A 21,711-nucleotide genomic window follows, 5' to 3' on the forward strand; every position below is an offset into this window, starting at 1 on the left:
TATGCTATGTTTTGTTGTGTTTTGTTGAGCTATGCTATGTTTTGTTGTGTTTTGATGTTTTGTTATGCTATGTGTTGTTGTTTTGTTATGCTATGTTTTGTTATGTTGAGTTTTGCTGTTTTGCTATGCTGTTTTGTTATGCTATGCTTTTTTTAGTTATGTTATGTTTTGTTTGCTATCCTATGCTTTGTTTTCTTATGCTAAGTTTTGCTATCCTATGCTTTGTTTTGTTATGCTGTGCTGTTTTGTAGTGTTTTCTTATGCTATGCTTTGCTATGCTATGTTTTGTTGTGTTTTATTATGCTATGCTTTGTTTTGCTATGTTTTGTTATGCTATAGTATGCTTTGTTATGCTGTTTTGTTGTTCTATGCTAAGCTTTTTGTTATGCTATCCTATGTTGTGTTTTATGCTATGCTATGTTTTGCAATGCCTTGCTATGCTATTTTTTATGTTTTGTTATACTATGCTATGTTTTATTTTGCTATGCTTTGTTATGTTATGCTATGCTTTGTTTTGTTGTGTTTTGCTGTTTTGTTATGCTATGTTTTGTTTTGTTATGCTATGTTTTGTTTTATGTTATGCTATGTTTTGTTTTGCTATCCTATGCTTTGTTTTCTTATGCTATGCTAAGTTTTGCTATCCTATGCTTTGTTTTGTTATGCTGTGCTATGTTTTGTAGTGTTTTCGTATGCTATGCTTTGTTGTGTTTTGCTATGCTATGCTATGTTTTGTTGTGTTTTATTATGCTATGCTTTGTTTTGCTATGTTTTGTTATGCTATACTATGCTTTGTTATGCTGTTTTGTTGTGCTATGCTAAGCTTTTTGTTATGCTATGCTATGTTTTATGCTATGCTATGTTTTGCTATGCTTGGCTATGCTATGTTTTGTTATGTGTGCTATGTTTGGTTGTGTTTTGTTCTGCTATGTTTTGTTATGCTATGCTATGTTTTGTTATACTGTGCTATGTTTTGTTGTGTTTTATTATGCTATGCTTTGTTTTGCTATGCTATGTATTGTTATGCTATACTATGCTTTTTTATGCTATGTTTTGTTGTGCTGTGCTATGTTGTTTTTTGTTATGCTATGTTTTGCTATGCTGTTTTGTTATGTATTCTATGTTTTGTTGTGTTTTGTTATGCTATGTTTTGTTGTGTTTTGCTATGTTTTGCTATACTATGTTTTGTTATGCTATGCTTTGTTTTGTTATGCTATGCTTTGTTTTATTATGTTATGCTAGGTTTTGTTATGCTATGCTATGTTTTGTTATACTATGTTTTGTTTTGCTATGCTTTGTTATGCTATGCTTTGGTTGTGTTTTGCTTTGTTTTGTTATGCTATGTTTTGTTATGCTATGTTTTGTTATGCTACGTTTTGTTTTGTTATGCTATGTTTTGTTTTGTTATGCTATGCTAGGTTTTGTTATGCTATGTTTTGTTTTGCTATCCTATGCTTTGTTTTCTTATGCTATGTTTAGTTTTGCTATCCTATGCTTTGTATTGTTGTGTTTTGCTATGCTTTGTTATACTATGCTATGTTTTGTTGTGTTATACTATGCTTTGTTATGCTATGTTTAGTTGTGCCATGCTAAGCTATTTTTGTTATGCTATGCTATGTTTTGTTATGCTGTTATGTTATGCTATGTTTTGTTGTGTTTTGTCATTCTATGCTATGTTTTGTTACACTATGCTATGTTTTGCTATGCTTTGTTATGGTATGCTATGCTTTGTTTTGTTGTGTGTTGCTATGTTTTGTTATGCTATGTTTTGTCATGCTATGTTTTGTCATGCTATGTTTTGTCATGCTTTGTTTTGTTATGCTATGTTTTGTTATGCTATGCTTTGTTTTGCCATGCATTGTTTTGTTTTGCCATGCTTTGTTTTGTTTTGCAATGCTTTGTTTTGTTTTGCCATGCTTTGTTTTGCCATGCTTTGTTTTGGTTTGCCATGCTTTGTTATGCTATGCATTGTTTTGTTATGCTATGCCATGTTTTGTTGTGTTTTGTTATGCTGTGCTATGCTTTGTTGTGTTTTGCTATGCTATGCTATGTTTTGTTTTGTTATGCTATGTTTTGTTTTGCTATCCTAAGCTTTGTTTTGTTATGCTATGCTATGTTTTGCTATCCTATGCTTTTTTTTTGTTATGCTATGCTGTGTTTTGTTATGCTATGCTATGTTTTGTTATGCTATTCTGGTGAGGGTGTGAGGGTGGTTGAGAGGGTGTGTGAAAGTGAGGGTGAGATGGTGTGTGAGGGTGAGGGTGTGGGCGGTGGGTGGGGGGGGTGAGGGGATGGAAGGGTGAGGGTGTAGGGGGTGAGGGTGGGTGAGGGGGTGAGGGGATGTGAGGTTGAGGGGGTATGTGAGGGTGAGGGTGTGTGTGGGTGAGGGTGTGTGTGAGGGTGAGGGGGTGTGTGAGGGTGAGGGGGGGTGTGAGGGTGAGGGGGTGTGAGAGTGAGGGGGTTGGTGAGGGGGTGTGAGGCTGAGGGTGTGTGAGGGTGGGTGAGGTTGAGTGTGGGTGAGAGGGGGTCAGGGTGAGTGGGTGTGAGAGGGTGGGTGAGGGGGTGGGAGAGTGAGGGGGTGTGTGAGGGTATGGGGGTGTGGGGTGTGAGGGGGTGATGGTGTAGTCCAGATGGCATGTATGCTCCATACATAGGTTGTCACCAACTGCCTGCCGCATATCCCTCCCGCCAATGAATCTAAACCAGGCACATACATGCATTCAAGAAAGCAATTCTGTAGGCGGTAACAAAATAGCTGAGTGTGGTGCAAAGAGTATTTATCCCACACCAGCCAGAACAATGCCCTGTTCAACTTGAGTCGGCAGTTGGGCGGCTAGCCAGAGTGTAAGCCCTGAAAGGCCCCCAAATGTCCTTGGGCCGCAAGGATCGAGGCAATGTGGTGGGGGCTCTGGACGTTGGCTAAGATGGTGCTGGACCCTAGGTACTTTCAGCTTATGGACTCGTTGTCGCAGCTGACCCCACATGAGAAGCTTATTTGGTTTTGAAAAGTTTAGTGCTCTAAAGTGGACATATACTTAAAGCCAGTCCTTTCAAAATAGATTAAATAAATAGAATAAGCATTAACACTACATGAATCGACTTCTGAAACTTCTTCAAAAGGAAGACCGTTCAAAAGTTTATCCAATGCAGAAGAAAGTTATTCTAGTGGTGTACTTCCTCCTGTGGCTCCTGACTGGGTTATAATATGGCTCTTGAGTGAATGGCATATTATGTGAGTTCCCAAAAAGTCGAAAATTTACCGTTGTGCATAGGAGAACATGTATGGGTGTACATAAATGATTTTTTTTTCGCCAATCGAGCCTCCTGTATCTGCACTGTCTTTTACCCTCTTGAAGACATTTCTGCAGAAACCATGAGGTTGCTACTCATTTTGCAATGGTAGTGTCCAAGTTAGAGGGGCAGAACGTGCAGTCAGTATTCCACCGAGTTGAAACAATGCTGATGCCCATTCAATAATGTTTAGCAATGTGTTGACTTTTGGTGATCTAACATATATTCACCCACGTGACTTTGCTTCAATGGGAATCTGAGCGGCATCCGGAATTTTGAGCACATTTCGGAAGTGTTTAACGCTCCCTGTTTAACAACATTTGCAGGTGGCTATAACTGCTCTCACAGACATTTTCAAGACAAAGGAAAACAATGGGAGGTGAATACAATTGTACTTATGAATTTAAAACACTTTTTGTGGCCTGGCAGTTATCCTTTAGGGGATAGCTTGTTATTATAAGCCCGCCTGAGACAGCCCCTCGTCTGAGTGAAGAGCGACTTTCAGGTGAGAAACGGCAGAGGTATTATTACTGAATATTATTAGAATCATTGAAGTTTACTCCCACGGATAGGAAACGGAGGCGGCTGACAGGGGACAGTGACGGCTATTAGAGCTGACGCTGGCTGCCTCCTGCACAGACACGGTGCCCTTTTATCCTGCAGCTGTGATGCTGCTTTGGAATCAGTGGAGACACCCTGGTAGAAAGTGCTTTGTAGATACGTCAATGAACAGCACGCGCATCCGAGGATGTCTCTCGAGTCCAAGAGGGGCGCCAGAGTCGGTGTCCTTCTTTTATCTCTTATCTCTAGTATGGAAAAAAAATGTCGATTAACAAACTCTCGGCAGGGGAGTGGCGTTCCTTTGAAGTCGGTGGGAGGGAACACGATAAAACAAGCTCTTGGCATTGCTGTGAGGGGGCGGGGCAGGAGCACATTGCAATGAAGTCTGATGGCAGGGGAGCAGCTTGGGAGGCAGCATTCCATTGCGGTGCGAGGCTGATGGGTTTATGCACACGCGTCTTACACAAGTGCATCACATGCACTGCACGTAATCCGTGCTTGTTCAAGAGTTTGTTTCACCTTCTATACACTCGGCTATTAATCCCTGCGGGATATAATAGCCGAGACCTAAAAAGGTGGACCGTGTCACATTAGACGCGCTTTAGCAGGACCAATCTGAAGAATGAAAATGCGCAGCTACTTATCCGTAATTTGTACAAACTGCTACCACGATAAAAAAAGACTCCCTGCTAAGAGCACTGGATTTTTTTTCCAGGTCAGTAATTTAGCCCCAAGGTTGACTCACCTCACCTGTGCTGGGTTTCACTAGTGCGCCGTTTCTCAGTGGAGAACCTGTTACCAAGTATTAATCCCTAAGGGGGGAACGAAATATGCATCGTGCATGAACGTCCAAATGAAGAGTTGCTGGTGAACCCATGTATTCCAAAGGCGCAGATGAATACAAACTTGAAGCAGTTCGCCCTCCCCTTAATCGCTAGGTAGATTACACACATCCAGAGTTGAAACCATAGGATTTATTCCACATCTCCGACAGCGGTGAGTGCATCACTTAAAACCCGGCAAAAGTGAAAGCATATGCAGCATCGCGCGCACGGCGCCAAAAGTGTAAGCAGATGCAGCGTTGCGCACGTGGCACCAAAAGTCAAAGCAGATGTAGCGTCACACACGCAGCGCACAAAGTGAAAGCAGATGCAGCATCTGCTCGTAAGCGCGTGTCTGCATGTGTATCCGCAAGCTCTAGGCCTCCACAAGCAAAAGCGTGTGGTAGCATTTTCTGAAGCCCACTTACTAAAAGTCTCGCCAGAGCAGCGCATGCGCTGGCTCAGGCAAGACCTAAAGAAACAACACTTGGAGGAGTACAGGAAACAGTTTCGAGCTTGCAAAGACCAATACTAGAGTGGCACATTTAAGGAGTACTAACATGGACCATCATAATATAATGCTGACACTTGCAGTAGTTACTGCACGACTACACCCAGTACGAGGAGCATCGGTGCGCTTACTGAGCATCTGAATTATAGCGAGAGTAAAGAATTGTGAAAAAATGTGACGGCAGTGGCCATGATCTACACAAACAAAACAGCACAGGCATGCTCATTTAAAGACTAACATTCAAGGATAGCAAAAAAAACTAAAATAATGTATATGACTAGCACTGCAGAGCAAAGAAAATACACAACAAAGGAATGATCAAACTGCTTAAAGATTATCTAGTTTGGTTGGATAATGACATGCCCAGATAGGTGTATACAGTAGAATCACGGGGCAATAGGTGCAGAACAGCCATTAACATAGGCAGAGAGAAATGTTCCTCTGGACAGAATGCGCATTTTAAAGAATTATTAACAAGTTAACATACCTGTGTCCAACAGCCTCGTCTACCTCAAGATTAACATTGAGGCTTAAACTGAAACCCAACTTGTATCAACCGATATTATTCAACTATTATACCCAGAATTAAATACATTAAAGCACAAGGAGGCAATAAGGCCTCAAAGGGTGCCTGGCATAATCCCCCTTCCCCTATTTCCACCCCCAAAAAGATTCCCCAGACCACATCAACCCATTACTGGCGTGGCAAATTCCAACCCAGTATAAGGATACCCTGGGTGGTTTTCAAACAGTTGGTGTGCAGGGGTATGGAAACTGAAATTAAGAAAAGAAGAGGACTGGGATGGATAAGCAAGGTCGGAGGTCAAACATGCCATCTCAAATTCTTTCGGGGTGGGGGCAAGGAACGCACGGCAGGAAGTGTTGGCATATGTCAAAGCAGCAGCCATCTGGGAAAGGCGCACATGCTTTTAGGGGGTAGGGTGTGGCAGAGAGTGCTCACGTGACCTTCCTCTGCACAAACAATGCAAATTCAAACCCTCAGGGGATCTGGGTAGGGGAGGGAGATGGAGAACAATAAACCTCTGCCCTAAATGTGCAGCCGTGCTCCAAAGCATTCATTGGTTTTAATGAGGTGGAGCCACACAAAGACTTCACAGGACCCCATCACTGAGGAGGAGTTCAAAACTTGGATGCCCAATGCATCGTAAGGAAGAAAAAGTCTAATTAGTGAAGGTGTTAATCAAGTTTTAAAATATTTGAAAGAAAAGCATGCAAATAAACTCTCGAATACACACAAAACAAAGCAATTTTTTTAGTCAACAGGACTGCAAACTACCAAAGACAAAAGAGACATATCGCTCTCTACACAGCCAACTTCAGGGAACCAGGCGGACCAAGAATGGTAGGTAGGTTTCGCAAGGTGGTATGAAAATGGCTACATTAACACGCAGACAGGACCACTTGAAAAGCCAAGGCAGGTGACAGTCTAGCGGTTTATGCTGCCTCTCTGTGACCTGTGATACCTATAGCCACAGCATACTTCGCAGGACAGGCAGCTGCCCACTGCCACTGATCTGGGTCCTGGCAACGTCTGCTACCACAGCTCCAGGCAGAAGAGCTACATAAAACAAGTCAAGTCAAGTCAATAGATTTATATAGCGCGCTACATACCCAGAGGGTCTCAAGGCGCTTTAAGAAGGGTGGGGAATTACTTGTCAAATATCCATGTTTTGAGTTGCTTTCTGAATGCTAAGTGGTTCTGAGTAAGACGAAGGTGAGTGGGAAGTGAGTTCCAAGTTTTAGCTGCTAGGTAGGAGAAGGATCTACCTCCCATGGTGGTTTTGTTGATGCGAGGTACAGCGGCAAGGGCTTGGTTGGAGGATCGTAGCTGGCGGGAGGGGGTGTAGAAGGATAGTCGTGTGTTGAGGCATTCGGGTCCGATTTCGTAGAGTGCTTTGTGTGCGTGGGTAAGGAGCCGGAAAGTAATCCTTTTATTGACGGGGAGCCAGTGGAGGTTTTTCAGGTGAGCAGAGATGTGTTCTTTACGCGGGATGTCTAATATCAGTCTGGCTGAGGCGTTCTAGATGCGTTGTAGTTTTTTCTGGAGTTTTGCGGTGGTACCGGCGTAGAGGGTGTTTCCGTAGTCTAGTCGGCTCGTGACCAGAGTGTGGGTGACAGTTTTTCTAGTTTCGGTAGGGATCCAGCGAAATGTTTTTTTGAGCATGCGCAGAATGTTGAAGCAGGATGAAGAAACGGCGTTGATTTGTCTGTTCATCGAGAGTGAGGAATCCAGGATGACACCCAGGTTCCGTGCGTGGTCCGTCGGGATGGGTGCTTTTCTAAGGGCCTCTGGCCACCAAGAGTCATCCCAGGCGGAGGGGGATGGGCCTAGGATGAGGACTTCTGTTTTGTCTGAATTCAGTTTCAGACGGCTGTGCTTCATCCATTCGGCTACTTCTTTCATTCCTTCGTGCAGGTTGGTTTTGGCCGTGTTAGGGTCTCTGGTGAGTGATAGGATCAGTTGGGTGTCGTCGGCGTAGGAGATGATGTTGAGGTTGTGTTGGCGTGCGATGATCGCGAGGGGGCTCATGTATACGTTGAAGAGGGTGGGGCTGAGTGAAGATCTTTGTGGTACGCCGCATATGACTTCAGTGGCCTCTGACTTGAATGGTGGAAGGCGGACTCTCTGTGTTCTTCCGGAAAGGAACGAGGTGATCCATTCCAGTGCTTTTCCTTGGATTCCGACGTTTCTGAGGCGTTGAAGAAGGGTGCTATGACAGACCGTGTCGAAGGCTGCGGAGAGGTCGAGGACGATGAGGGCGACTGTGTCTCCGTTGTCCAGTAGAGTTCGAATGTCGTCTGTTGCTGCGATGAGGGCGGTTTCAGTGCTGTGCTTGGCTCGGAAGCCGGATTGTGAGGAGTCGAGGGATTTGTTGGTTTCGAGGAATGCGGCGAGCTGGTTGTTGACCGCTTTCTCGATGACTTTGGCCGGGAAAGGAAGGAGTGAGATAGGGCGATAGTTTTTGAGTTCGGTGGGGTCAGCTGTGGGTTTTTTCAGGAGGGCGCTGAGTTCGGCATGTTTCCAGCTTTCCGGGAAGGTTGCGGAGTTGAGGGAGCAGTTGATGACGTCTCGGAGGTGTGGTGCAATAATGAAGTCTGCTTTGTTGAAGATGTGGTGAGGGCATGGGTCTGTGGGGGATCCTGAGTGGATGGAGTTCATCAGACGGATGGTGTCTTCAGTGGAGATTGGCTTCCAGTCATTGAGGATGTTCAGGGGGTGGGGGTCCTGCAGGGGATTGGGTGGGTTGGTCTCCGGGTTGGTTGTCGAAGCTGTTGTGGATGTCTGCAATTTTGTTGTGGAAGAATGAGGCAAGGGAGTCGCAGAGGGCTTGAGAGGGGGTGATGTCGTTGGAGTTGGCTGAGGGGTTGGTAAATTCCTTGACGATGTTAAATAGTTCCTTGCTGTTGTGGGCGTTGTTATCTAGACGGTCCTTGAAAGCGGCTTTCTTGGCATTTCGGATTAGTTGGTGGTGTATACGGGTGGCGTTTTTGAAGGCGATCTTGGTGCTGGTGGTTGGGTCTTTTTTCCAGGCTTTCTCGAGGGAGCGACAAAGTTTCTTGGATTTCTTGAGATCATCGTTGAACCAGGAGGCCTTCTTGCTGCCTAGTTTGATTTGTCGTTTTTTCAGTGGGGCTAGGATGTCGGCGCTGTTGGATAACCATTGGGTGAGGTTGGTGGCTGCTTGGTCTGGGTTTGGGGAGTGGGCAGGGGGGTTTTGAAGAAGCGATGAGGAGATCTGGTCAATGGTAATTTTGTTCCAGTTTCTTTGCAGAGTGGGTTGGGGGTGGTTGTTGGATGCGGGCTTGTTGTAGGTGAAGTGAACGCAGCTGTGGTCAGTCCAAAGGAGAGCTGTGGTGTGGCTGAAGGAAACATGTTTGCTGGAGGTGAAGATAGGGTTGAGTGTGTGACCTGCGATGTGGGTGGAGGTGGTGACAAGTTGTTTAAGTCCGAGGTTTGCGAGGTTGTCCAATAGGGTGGTGGTGTTGCGGTCGTTGTTCTTTTCAAGGTGGAAGTTGAGGTCTCCCAGAAGGATGTAGTCCACGGAGGGGAGCGCGTGTGGAGTGATGAAGTCTGTGATGTCTTCACTAAATTGTGCGCGGGGTCCTGTTGGCCTGTAAAGGAGGGTGCCTCTGAGTGTGGTCTTGGGGTCGATGTGGATCTGGAAGTGAAGGTGTTCAGAGTTGGCGAGGTTGACGTCTGAGCTGGTAGAGATGCGGATGGATTTCTTATGGACGATAGCGATGCCTCCACCCGTGTGGCCGGTACGGTCCTTGTGTATGATCTTATAGTCTTCCGGGATGGCAATGGTGATGTCTGGGGCTGATGTGGCGTTCATCCATGTTTCTGTTAGGAAGGCGATGTCCGGAGAGATGGTGTCTAGTAGATTCCAGAGGTCAATGGCGTGCCTGTGGACCGATCGGGTGTTGAGCAGGATGCATTGTAGGTGGTTGGGGTCGGATAACTGTTGTGTGTTCGTAGATGTGGAGTTGTTCTTGGTGCCGTCGTACTTGCAGGAGTAGCATGAGAAGGGTCCATGGGTGTGTCCAGGAGCGGCTTGGACGCAGTTGGGGGAGCGGCCGGGGTTGAGGGCTAGGAGGGTCGTGGCATCGTACGTAATGCGGGAAGGGTGGACATTGCGAGGACCAGGGGTTATGGCGCTGGGCGCGGTCCAGTCGCGGACGGGCGTAGACGGGCTTACCTTTGGCGCACCTTCGGCGCGACTGGGGCGCGATCGCTGCGCGTGAACGCTGCGCGCGGGAACAACTGTCATATATGGATAGTGGAGAGGGAGGGGCGAGGGCGGCTCAGCTGGGAGGCGGGGCGGGCTACAGAGGACGACAACAACAAACAAAATGGCAGCGGAGGGGTGAGCACAGCAGAGCGCTTGAGGAAAACGCGCAATCAGAGTCAAAGTTACAATGGCAAATCAAAAGTGCATACAAAGCAAAGCGGCAACCTAGGCAGACTGCAGGCAATATTTATGAGGCAGTTTAGATTAGAAGCGCAGCTCAACGATACCAAATGTCGCCAGGGACACTGGGGAGCGACCACTCAGCCCAAAAGCGAAGAGCGAGTCACAGCGCTTGCAGGTAAGGGAGCGCTGTTTGTAGTTTGTGGGAGGGCGGCTCAGCTGGGAGGCGGGGCGGGCTACAGAGGACGACAACAACAAACAAAATGGCAGCGGAGGGGTGAGCACAGCAGAGCGCTTGAGGAAAACGCGCAATCAGAGTCAAAGTTACAATGGCAAATCAAAAGTGCATACAAAGCAAAGCGGCAACCTAGGCAGACTGCAGGCAATATTTATGAGGCAGTTTAGATTAGAAGCGCAGCACAACGATACCAAATGTCGCCAGGGACACTGGGGAGCGACCACTCAGCCAACCAACCGGTCTCAACTTGTGCTTGACCGATGCTTTTTGTGGACGATATAAGACCCATAATACTAGGCCGCCCCAGTGTCAACACACTGTACATATTGATACTGACCACATTAGGTCTGTGAGTGAGACCTAAAAACGCATTGGGAGGTAACTGCATGGGATAGAACTGGTTTTGTGAACTTCGATGTTGAGCCCGTCAGAGAAAAGACTTCGAAAATATATACAAATAATAAGCGTCGGTCGCGCAGCCGTAAAAGTGACGTGCCTGCGAAAGTGAAAGTGGCATCTGTGAAAGATTGCTGGAACATGGGAGACCCATGGGAGACCAAGCCGGACAGGGCTTCCGGAATAAACAAGCCGGGGAGTTGTGGGCACGCATGAATTAGTCAGGGATATTCGCCTATGCTTTTCCGCCCTCTCCCACTACTTCCATTGCTAGTTCGGAAGCTCAGACAAACATCCCTTACACTGATTCTAGTAGCCCCCACATGGGCTTGTCACCCTTGGTACACCACCCTGTTAGAACGGTCAGTGGTTCCACATCAAAAACAACATCTCACCTCCAGTTTCCTCACTCAGAACCATGGAGAAATCAGACATCCAAATCCCAAGGAGGTGAACCTAGCGATTTGGCCCCTGAAGTCATTGAGTTTGGTTATTTAAATCTACTACCACAATGTATGACTATTTTAAAAGAACCAAGAAAGCCTACTAGCACGGCTTGTTATGCAGCAAAATGGAAAAGATGTATCTACTGTAATAACAACAAGATCAATTCTCTAGCCGCTTTTATACAGAACATTGTCTTACCAGTTGCATTTACCGTAAACAGGGTTAGCTTACACATTTATTCGTTTACACCTTGCAGGAGTGCCTATTTGCAAAACAGACATTATCTCTTTTCAAAATTCCAGTAATCAAAGCTTTTATGGAAGGTTTGAAAAGAGTGATACCACCAAGAGGTCCACCTGCACCAGTGTGGAATCTTAATATTGTTCTTGCAAGACTTATGGGTCCACCCTTTGAACCCTTACATAAATGTCCTCTACAGTTACTCGCCTGGAAAGTTGCTTTCCTTATTGCTATAACTTGATCGAGGAGAGTTGGTGAGCTACAGGCTTTAACCCTGCAAGAACCTTTCTTTCAACTCCCATTTCAATACAGCGGTTTCTGCTTTTCATATTAACCAATCAGTTACCTGTGTTTTTTCCTCAACCTGATTCAATGGCAGAAAGAGCTCTCCATAAGCTCTAGGTTTGAAGGGTGTCACTATATTACATGGAAAGGACCAAAGATTTTTGCAAAACCGATCAGTTATTTGTTGCGTTTGCGTCCCCTCACAAAGGCAACCCTATCTCTAAATCAGGCATTTCAAGATGGATTGTTACATGCATTCCAATATGCTATGCTAAATCCAAAAGAACTTTATCCATAAAAAGAACTTTATCCATACCCCCTAGAGCGCATCCTACACACAAGATAGGGGCTACTATTGCCTTTCTAGGCAACATTCCTCTAGCTGACATAGGTAAAGCAGCTACATGGTCTACACCACACACATCTGCTAAACAATACTGTGTAGATGTGTTAGCAAGGCATCCAGCTAATGTAGGCCAAGCAGTACATTAAGCACTGTTTCAAACAACTACAAAAACTACAGGTTAGCCACCGCTTTTGGAGCATACTGCTGTATAGTCTAAGCAAAGCATGTGATCTACAGCTCACATGCCTCAAACGGATAATGTTGCTTACCTAGTAAGCAGTTGTACTTGGCATGTGTAGCTGTAGAATAACATGTACCTCCCCGGTCTCCTGCAGTTGTTGCAGTGTCTCAGTTCACATACATACACATGGACATCTCTATTCTACAGTTACTAACTCCATTCTTACCTTCTTGCTGGAAAACAGTCTATCATTGGAGTCGATGACCATGCGCACTATCACCGAAAGGAGGAGCCACTGTACATCGTAACTGGAAAGACTTCTTCGAAGGGAAAAACAACTTGCAAAGATCCAGACCCAACACTAGATGACAGGAGAATGCAAAGCATGTGAATCTACAGCTCTACATGCCAAGAACGGATTCTTACTGGGTAAGTAATATTATGCTTCCAAGCAGTGTGCAGTTGCTTTGCGCTGTCTAAAATCAAACTACCAGCTGAATTTTAGATGATACTTTTCTACTAAGGTGGTGACATTTGAGTAGTCCTTCAGAATTTGCTTCCCCGGCAAGGACCTGTATGAGAATGGACTGAAAAATAAACAGAGAACCTGCTGTTAATCTCCGAAATCAGTAAGTTGCCTGAATCTCTCAGTGTGACTTCTAAGTCATCAGGATCTGTCCCAGAACCAAGGCGGGCAACAAAGTGTCTGTACAAGAGCAGTTGTATAGATTTTACTGCTGCACAATGGAAAAAGAGCTTTTTATGTTATCTTGCTCCCAAGGCTACATACTTTCATTTATTTTATACCTGGTGAGACCAAATTTATTTTTATATATTATATTTGGCAGCAACTGTGAGCTTCCAAAAAGAAAACAAAGCGTTTATTGTTGCAAAATAAATTTGTCCAAAAAAAACGTTGTCCAGCTCCTCTACTGATATCTTGCCGTTAAGAGACCACATCATGTTTGGAATATAGATCAAATATGATGCATTGATGTTAAACATATTGTAGAGATGATAGGTTTCTTTTTTTGTAATACCGTCTTATTGGACGGTCCCTTTGCCTGAGCAATCCTGTGGAATGTTCAAAAGAACCCTATTATCAAAGACTTTTCTTTGATACACCTCTATGTTCGCTGGAGGAAGTCACATTTACGGTTGGGGAAAAATCCTAATGAAACTCGACTGTAGTGAATTTGTTGTCATGCCACATAAGGTTTTCTGATGCCGAGAGCCTAGCCCTCCTTCCATTGGTCATTCCTCTGGCATGCTGAAGAATTGGTACTAACTAAGAAGAATTGGACTGTTCTGAAGGGAGAAGTAGGTATATAACAGCGCATGGGTCTGTGAGAGGCCGGGAGTGTTCAAAGTTTAATATTTACCTTGAAAGGGTTCCTGTCCACTCCCACTGCTAGGGAGCACTCCTCCTTAGTACAAAGGTAGGTGTGCAGTAGAGCAAAATTGCATAAGCTTAGGACAAGGGGAGAGGAGTTAGCCTAACGGCTTGGGGGGTCGACCTCAGAGCTGGGGAGTCAGGTTCGAGTCTCGGCAGGGATACGCAATGTCCTGTTATTCTGGACAAAAGCACTTAATGTCCCGGTGCCTAACAAAAAAGAATGTGTCCTTCTGTTACGCAACTGGTGCTTGTGTAAAGTGCTCTGATACCCCATACCTTTGGGTTTGGTTTGCGCTATATAAAACTCAGTAAAAAAAATGTTTAATAGAATTTGTTCATTACCACAGTGATCAACCAGTACCTACTGTTGCAACCTGTGCATGGATAAAATATTTCAAAGACACAATCTGTTTCTAGATTCATATTCATGTATTGATCGTTGTTGAATTGAATCTCAACTTATTCTTGCAGGTAATGGATCCTTGAAGAGTAATGGTGTAGGCGGAGAGCCTGTAAATGACAACAAAGCGATGGCCCATTGTGAGCCTTTGTTAGAAAAGAGTCAAGCCAAAGTGATCCAGACATCTGAAAAAGCAACAAACTGTGGGAATCCTCTGTGGTCCGAACCTAACCATGAGCTGGGAAGAGAAAGTACACGGCATTGTGAAAGTGAATTCGGTAATCTTCAGCATTACGTTTTACAGCAGAGAAGCTATTGTGCTGAGACATCGCCAGAATATGTTACATTTGAGAGTAACCTTAGAAATACAGATCTTCCTGTGTGTCCATCAAATGCACAGCAATTTAAAGGTGCAGATAATTCAGAACACTTAAATCAGAAGAATGGTCTTTTTTTATACCAGCAACTACATAGCGACCCCAAGAAGAAGAGACGTTACCAGTGTCAGCAGTGTGAGAAAAGCTTTCATCTAAAGACTGCCCTTCAGATGCACAGTAGAACACACACTGGCTCAAAACCACATCAGTGTCATAAGTGTGAGAAGTGTTACAGTATGAAAGCACATCTTGTTAACCATCTGAAATTCCATACAAGGAAATCCAAACTAAACAGTCTGTCCATGGGTGAAAAATACAGCTCAGAATTGAAGAAAAATATAAACCTGGAAGAAAATAAGGCGCAAGTGAGACAAAATAGTGAGGAGGTGGAGGATACTAAATTTGAGCAAGCAGTGTTACTAAAGTGGGGCCAGATAATACACATCACCTTGCCTAATGGGGAAATAAGATATAAGTGTACTGAATGTGAAAAATTCTTCAAAAGGAAATCCGCCCTGTTCCTCCACTGTAAAGCCCATACAGGAGAGAACCCTTACCAGTGCGCTACATGCAAGAAAACCTTTAGATTGAAGGCGCACCTTGTTGGTCATCAGAGAAGCCACACAGGTGAGAGACCATATAAATGCACAAAATGTGAGAAAAGTTTTAGACGTGAGGGAACTCTTATGTTGCACTACAGAAAACGTCATGAACAAAGAAAAAGTGAAGAAAGTGTTTTTCAACAGGGAATTTCAGTAGTAGACATGGCCAAGCATAATAGTGAGAAACCATATCCTTGTTCTCAGTGTGACAAAAGCTTTACAGGACAGACTCGTCTTGTTAACCACCAGAGATGTCATACAGGAGAACTACCATATCAGTGCACTAAATGTGAGAAAAGGTTTGGCCACAAGGGAAATCTTGTCATACACACCAGAAGCCATGATAAGGTGAAAAAGAATCCTCACTTTAAAGTGAGATTCCTTCAAGTGGGGGGTTCTGTAGTAGATAATAGAAAACCTGATGGCAAAAAAACATACGAGTGCGCTCGATGCGAGAGAAGCTTTACACTAAAAGCACATCTTGCTAGACATTTGAAAAGACATGAAGAAGAAAGACTTTACAAGTGCACTGCATGTGAGAAGCAATTCAGGCTGAAGGGAAGTCTTATGGTACACTTCAGAAGGCATCATCAAAAGAAAAGCGACGTGGAATGTGAAACAGGCTTAGATCAGAATGATAATGCAGTAGCACAGATAAACACACAGTGCAGTGAGAAACCTCATCAGTGTCCTCAGTGCAAGAAAAGCTTTCAACTGAAAGCTCAACTTGTGAGCCATTTAAGCACACATAATGAAGAGAAACCCTTTCACTGCCCTTACTGTGAGAAATGCTTCCGACTGAAGGGAAGTCAGTATGTCCACATCAGCAGGCATCATGCGAAGAGCAGGGAGGCTGACCGGAGAATGAAGCTATTTCAGGTTGGCAGTGGAGTAGCACCCATACTTGCACATGATGGTTTGAACCCTTATCAGTGTAGTCAGTGTGATAAACGATTTCGACTAAATGCTCATCTTGTGAGCCATCAGAGAATACATAACCAGGAAAAGCCATACTCGTGCACCGAATGTGAAAAATGTTTTAGCCTGAATGGATATCTTTTGCTACATATGCGTAGACATCATGGAAAAAGAAAGTATCACAAACTTCAAAAAAATTTCCTTCAGAAGGGCAATTCTATAATTAATACTGAAACACGGACAAGTTCAAATCAGTTTCAATGTAATCTATGTGAGAAAAGTTTCAGACTGAGGGCTCATCTTGGTAGCCATAAGAGAAAACATAAAAGAGAGAAACATCAGTGCACCGAATGTGGGAAAAGCTTTCATCGTATGGGTACCCTCTTGTTACACCAAAGAACACACAAAGATGAGAAACCTTATAAGTGTACTGCGTGTGAGAAAAGTTTTCGTATCAAGACACGACTTGTTATCCACCAGCGAACACACACAGGAGAAAAACCTTTTCCGTGCCCTACATGTGAAAAAAGATTCAGCATAAAGGCACAGTTTCTTATCCATCTACGAACACACACAGGAGAAAGACCTTTTCATTGCATTACATGTGAAAAAGGGTTTAATACAAATGCACAACTTGTTACCCATCAGAGAACACATACAGGAGAAAGGCCTTATCCCTGCCCTGAGTGTGAAAAGCATTTCAGTCAGAAGGGAAATCTTCTAATTCACATAAGGAGAAGACATAATGGAAAAAATGGTGCAATGGCACACACAGAAACACACAAAGAAAATGTATCTCAGAAGTGATAGCTGTTGACATTTCATGAAGCACCTTCCAGGGAGAACCCATACCCGTGTTTTAAATTTTTTAAGTGCTTCAGTAATAACCTAAATAATAATAGCCATCTAAGAACACACACTGGGAATGTTTGTTTCATGTCCTGGCTCGACTCAAGAATGCACGTGATCCCTTTCATCACGTGCAAAGACTTAAGTAGTGTGATAAAGAGACACAGCCCTTACAAGAACCTCTTGCAAAAGTACACAGTATTGCATGTCAAAAAGACATCTGAGCACAAACCTATTTGTACCCTTCCGAAAGATGCAGAGGTAAAATATTATGTTTCAAAAAGAAGGGAAGTCCTACAGCAAGCTGAGGATGGTAGAGTGAAATCTTTCAGCAGGTAGTCAAAACTTCAAAAAAATAAACTTTCAATAAAAACATACATAAAGCTGATGTTTGGAGAGATTCAAGGTCTTTCATTTTTATGTTGGAATATTTGTATTCATATTTCCCAAAATACGGACTTATTGAAGAAACCAATAGAAATTCCAATGTTCACGGTAAATAGACTGCTGCTGTGTTTTGATTTTGCATTGCAAACGGTTTAAATGCTTGCTTATGTGCGTATCTTGCGACAGCAAATACAGGCTTGTCAGTTCATCGTGAACGAGTCCCAGACAACATGAATCAGATTCAGACTAGGAGATAACAACTGAATCACTGCAGACGTCCAAGTATGTTCCATATTGCAAGTCTAGGGGCAAGGATGTGCAACTAATAACCGGTTATGTGGATTTTAAGAGCTACCTGCAAAGACAGGGTTGAGCTGGGATGAAACATCGGTGTAAAATACCTGATGTGGGTGGGCAAGGGCAATTTTGAGAGAGAATTTATATATTTTTAAATCTCACGGTTATATGATCACCATTGATTGGGGCTCTGAGTCTGCTTGTAGATACCTAGCAATCAAGATGGGAATTTGAACATTTATAATATTTAGAACTTTTATTTGTCTGAAGGTTGTTTCTGTAGTTCTTGTATTTTTTCTAATTCCTCGTATTACATATGTTACCACAGTGCTGTTGTGACTGGTTATGCCAATGAAAGTGTGGGTTTTGTAAAGACAGTGTGTAAGGTAGCTGATGTCAACTGAACTGAAGCTATGAGGGATCTCATACTTTGCAAAAAAAAATATGTATATCATTTTATATGATATCCTAAAACCTCTTCAAATGTTTTATTGCGCTTGTGTCATTGTAAAATATGTGCAAAATATGTGTAGAATCTATGGAATTTTCCAGAACTGAAACATCTAGTGATTATTAAGCAGTGTATAACAACAAGTGTCTAAGGGTCAAAAAAGAGAGGAACTCAACTTTGTGAAACGTCCGAGACACAACAAATAAATGACCAAATGGTAGTGTTGAAACAAGGTGTGTCAATGAGTGCTAAAGGCATAACACAAAATCTCTAGAATGTGGAAAAATTCCCATCAGTTCCCCCTCATACCCTCATTTAAACTGTTGTTTTTTGTAGTTGAGCAGTGTACCATGTCTGTCTTTATGACTACAAAACCAAAGGTAATCTGCTAACAGCTCTTCTTATTAAGAATAGTGCTTGAGCCATATATAGCATTTTCAAAGCCCACATGTTTGTATACTCATCCAGGTATAAATCTCGTGTTCAGACATTTCACTCAAAAAAATTCTTCTATCTGGGATCGGGTAACACATAGTTACTAACGATTTTGCTAAAAAAGTTGGATTCGCCTCTAAACTAATTTTAAGTGTTGATACTTTTTGACGTGTTCTATTCCGTCTAGCACCCTCTGTCTGGAATTGACTAGAAGGTCACCTTTGATAATATCCCGGGCCCAAACCATAGCTTAGATTGCTGCTGCCAGGAGATAAACCATTTAAGTAAAGAGTCTCTTTAAGTCACCACATTGGTCCGGTCAAGCTTTCAGTTTCTTGTTAGAATGGGAGTGTGGGTGCACACTTTAAGGGTAGGGAAGGTAAAAATCCAGTAATCCACATTTTGTTAACTAAAAAAATATTTTATCTGTTGAGCACCACTCGGAAAAAGTTGAGACTTGCAGAAAGGTGGATGTACTGATTAGATAAATCATTGTTTTCCATCACTAATCCTTTTTGATGCAGTTTTAAAACAGCCCAAAATAATGTCTTTCCTGGCTTAGCCAGAAGAGTGCAGTGAAATGTACAGACCGTTCCGAAGTCCAGCTTATTCTCTCCTGTCTTGTAAATCTCGCATGTTTCAACAGAGCAGAATGACCGGGGGGTGTTCATACTCCTAGAAATAACCTCTGACTGAGGAGGGGACCTGCCTCCCACCATCTTCTCATGTGTCTGGGGATAGGTGGTTGATTGGCTACCGCAGTCTGGCAAACGTTATAATTAGTCGTGCAGCCACGAACAAAGCTCCAGGTCTAACCAAGAGCAGAAAAGTTGAATTGTTTGTGTTCTGGTGAGCTGCTAGTCACTTCAAGGGTGTGTTATATTTCATACCAAGTCTGTCCTTTCCAGTGGTTTACTCCTTCGATTGAATCAGAAATAGGCGTTAAAGGGAAGGCTTCTTTCCAAAGCCATCACCACAACATGTGTCTAGAAGTTGCAACCTTCTTCGCACTGCAATCCAGCTCCATGTGTCTGTCTCGAGTGCTGGGTCTTACAGGAACCACTGCGCAGTTCCACTTCACTCAAAAGTGGGAAAATACCCATCTTCGGACTGTCACTGTGGAATCTGTAGAGTGTGAGGGCTGCCCCCACACTTTCTTGTCCCTTCTCGCTCCTTCCTCTTGCAGTCTGTCTTAACAAGAGTCCAAGTCTCTCTATTGAATTTTCATGATTGGGTGTTTAGGGGTCCTGTCACTTTGTGAATAATGAAGTGTTGCAGGATGAGCTTATTTAAAGAGATTTTGGGAGGCTGTCATACCTCACTCAAAAACTAGTATCAAGATAAACTGTAAATACTGCTTTCCGTTTCTGGGACAGGCACCATGTCATCAAGTGCAGTTTAGCTGGTCATGTTGAACCTTGAAGACTCAATATTTTTTTATACTGTCCAGCCACGGTGGGATCCTCTACTGTTTCAAAGTTTAGTGGCTTTGTCGAAGAGTGTACATGACTTTATTCAGCCTGCCTGCAAGCTGGGTCCTGGGGCTCGTGGGCCATTTGAGAAATAGCTTTCATTTAGATCTCCTTGATTAGTGGTCAAACCCAAACAACAACAGCGGTCTGGGGGTGTCTTTACGTCTAAACTCCAGTATGTTGTTGTCTGTCATGGATTCAGTGGAGCTCCCCCTCGAGAGCACCCCCATTTTGCATGTTTGACGTGGATAGCCATAAGAGTACATTCGGTACCTTGCTGTTGTATCAGATTTGAACTTTTCAGGCATTTTTCAAAAAGCCATGAAATATATTTAATGGTAGTGTAGTGTCCAAAAACCTGCCAGCTGCGGAAGAGCTCCCCAAGCCCGAGATCGCTCCAGGTCAGGCCTAGGCTTTGATGTGATTGTCTTTTCTTGTCAACACGAGGCACTGATTTTTGAAGAGCTGCAATGGGGTGATGAAAAAAGTGACTAAAATGAATTGCTGAGAAGGGTGTCACGGTGCAGTCTTCGGAATGTGCTGCTTTCGGGTCGTTTTTCCCTTGCAACTCCAGAGAAGATTTTGGCATGCTGGTCAATGGTGAGTGACCTAATAACACTGCATGTTCTGATGCAACTGTTTGTTTAGGGCCTTGGTTTAGCTTTTGTTTCCCTGAACAATTTCTTTGTTATGTATTGCAGCCTTTTTGTTGGAAGATCACTCGAAGTGATCTGTGGCCCCTTCTGTTATGCATAATTGCTAGCTATTGGCAGGGTACTTTTTACCTACCAAGGTATCCTTGCTTTTATGTCAAAGCATTTTCGAAGACAGGTGGTTGACATGATCCTGCACACTCTACACTTTAAGGCAGGGTTTATAGCTGGAGACCTGTGTGCTAAGCACTGCTCTAGAAGCCTTTTGGTTGGTTAGGTGCGGGCTGGGTGTAAATCTCAGAATAAAGCGTAGCCTAAGGAGGTGCAAGTAAATAGAAGTTATGTACAGACTATTCGAATGACCCAGCATTGCTTTCTTCATACAACTTACTCACCTTCCCCACTCACTGGAAATGCAGTTGGAAGATACTGACTGGGCATTGGAGCAGGCAGGTACTGACTACCTGCAGAGCTGTGAATGCACTCACACATCCTGGAGCTGTGGAAAGCACGGTGAGCCCTTAGATTCCAGACATAGAAAATGATGATGGGGAAAGGACTGGGTGCAAGACTCTGGTCGGTAACTTGTCCCAATGGGAATTATATATCCGAGTCTAAAAATACCAAGGAGTAAAAGAATATATGTGAGTAGGAAGGGGATGTCTTTGAAAGGGACCAATTGAGCCCTGTAGCCGCCCAGTGAAAGCGACAATTTGAGCCATTCGAGCTAAGGATAAAAATACAAGTTTGTTTGTTATCGGGTACTGTGATGTAAGAGTGGGTCCTTCGTCACCGTAGATGTCTGGACTCGGCACTAAATTAATAAATATGTTGCATGTGTGCTACCACCACCCAGTATAGATTGGAAATTGGCTCTTGCTTGCAGACGTTCAGTTTATTCACTCAAAACAGAGTTTGACACTCGAGAGGGCACTTAGCTGTATGCAGGGAAGTTATTCTCACGAGTGAGCAACTTTAGAATATTAACATTTGAACATAAAAGAAAACTGATCAACTCTCCTTTCATTGATCATGTTACCCATAGCTGCAGTTAAAAGCACATTTTGGCACCTGACAGCCCAGCTCTGGGTGGACATTAGGGTGTTTCTTGTGCTAGGCATCAGCATGCCCCAACCAACTTGTTAAATCAACCAGCCTGACTTCACGTTCCTACGCAGTCCACATATATTTGCAGTTTTTAACTAAGTCTACCTCCCTAGACTCAG

General features: G+C 43.7%; 1 protein-coding gene across 3 annotated transcripts in view; it reads left to right on the top strand.

Annotated features, from left to right (window-relative positions):
- The window catches only part of LOC147668909 (uncharacterized), a 275,754-nt gene extending 257,600 nt beyond the window's left edge, over positions 1–18,154 (top strand). For all 3 annotated transcript variants that reach the window (XM_086948354.1, XM_086948352.1, XM_086948353.1), the window contains exon 7: positions 14,116–18,154. In XM_086948354.1, coding sequence (XP_086804480.1) covers positions 14,116–16,748 — 2,633 coding nt within the window. In that variant the 3' untranslated portion in view covers positions 16,749–18,154. The remainder of the gene's footprint in view (positions 1–14,115) is intronic.
- The last annotated feature ends 3,557 nt before the right edge of the window (positions 18,155–21,711 follow it).

This window comes from Lissotriton vulgaris, unplaced genomic scaffold (assembly GCF_964263255.1).
Source record: "Lissotriton vulgaris unplaced genomic scaffold, aLisVul1.2 SCAFFOLD_907, whole genome shotgun sequence".
NCBI lineage: Eukaryota > Metazoa > Chordata > Amphibia > Caudata > Salamandridae > Lissotriton > Lissotriton vulgaris.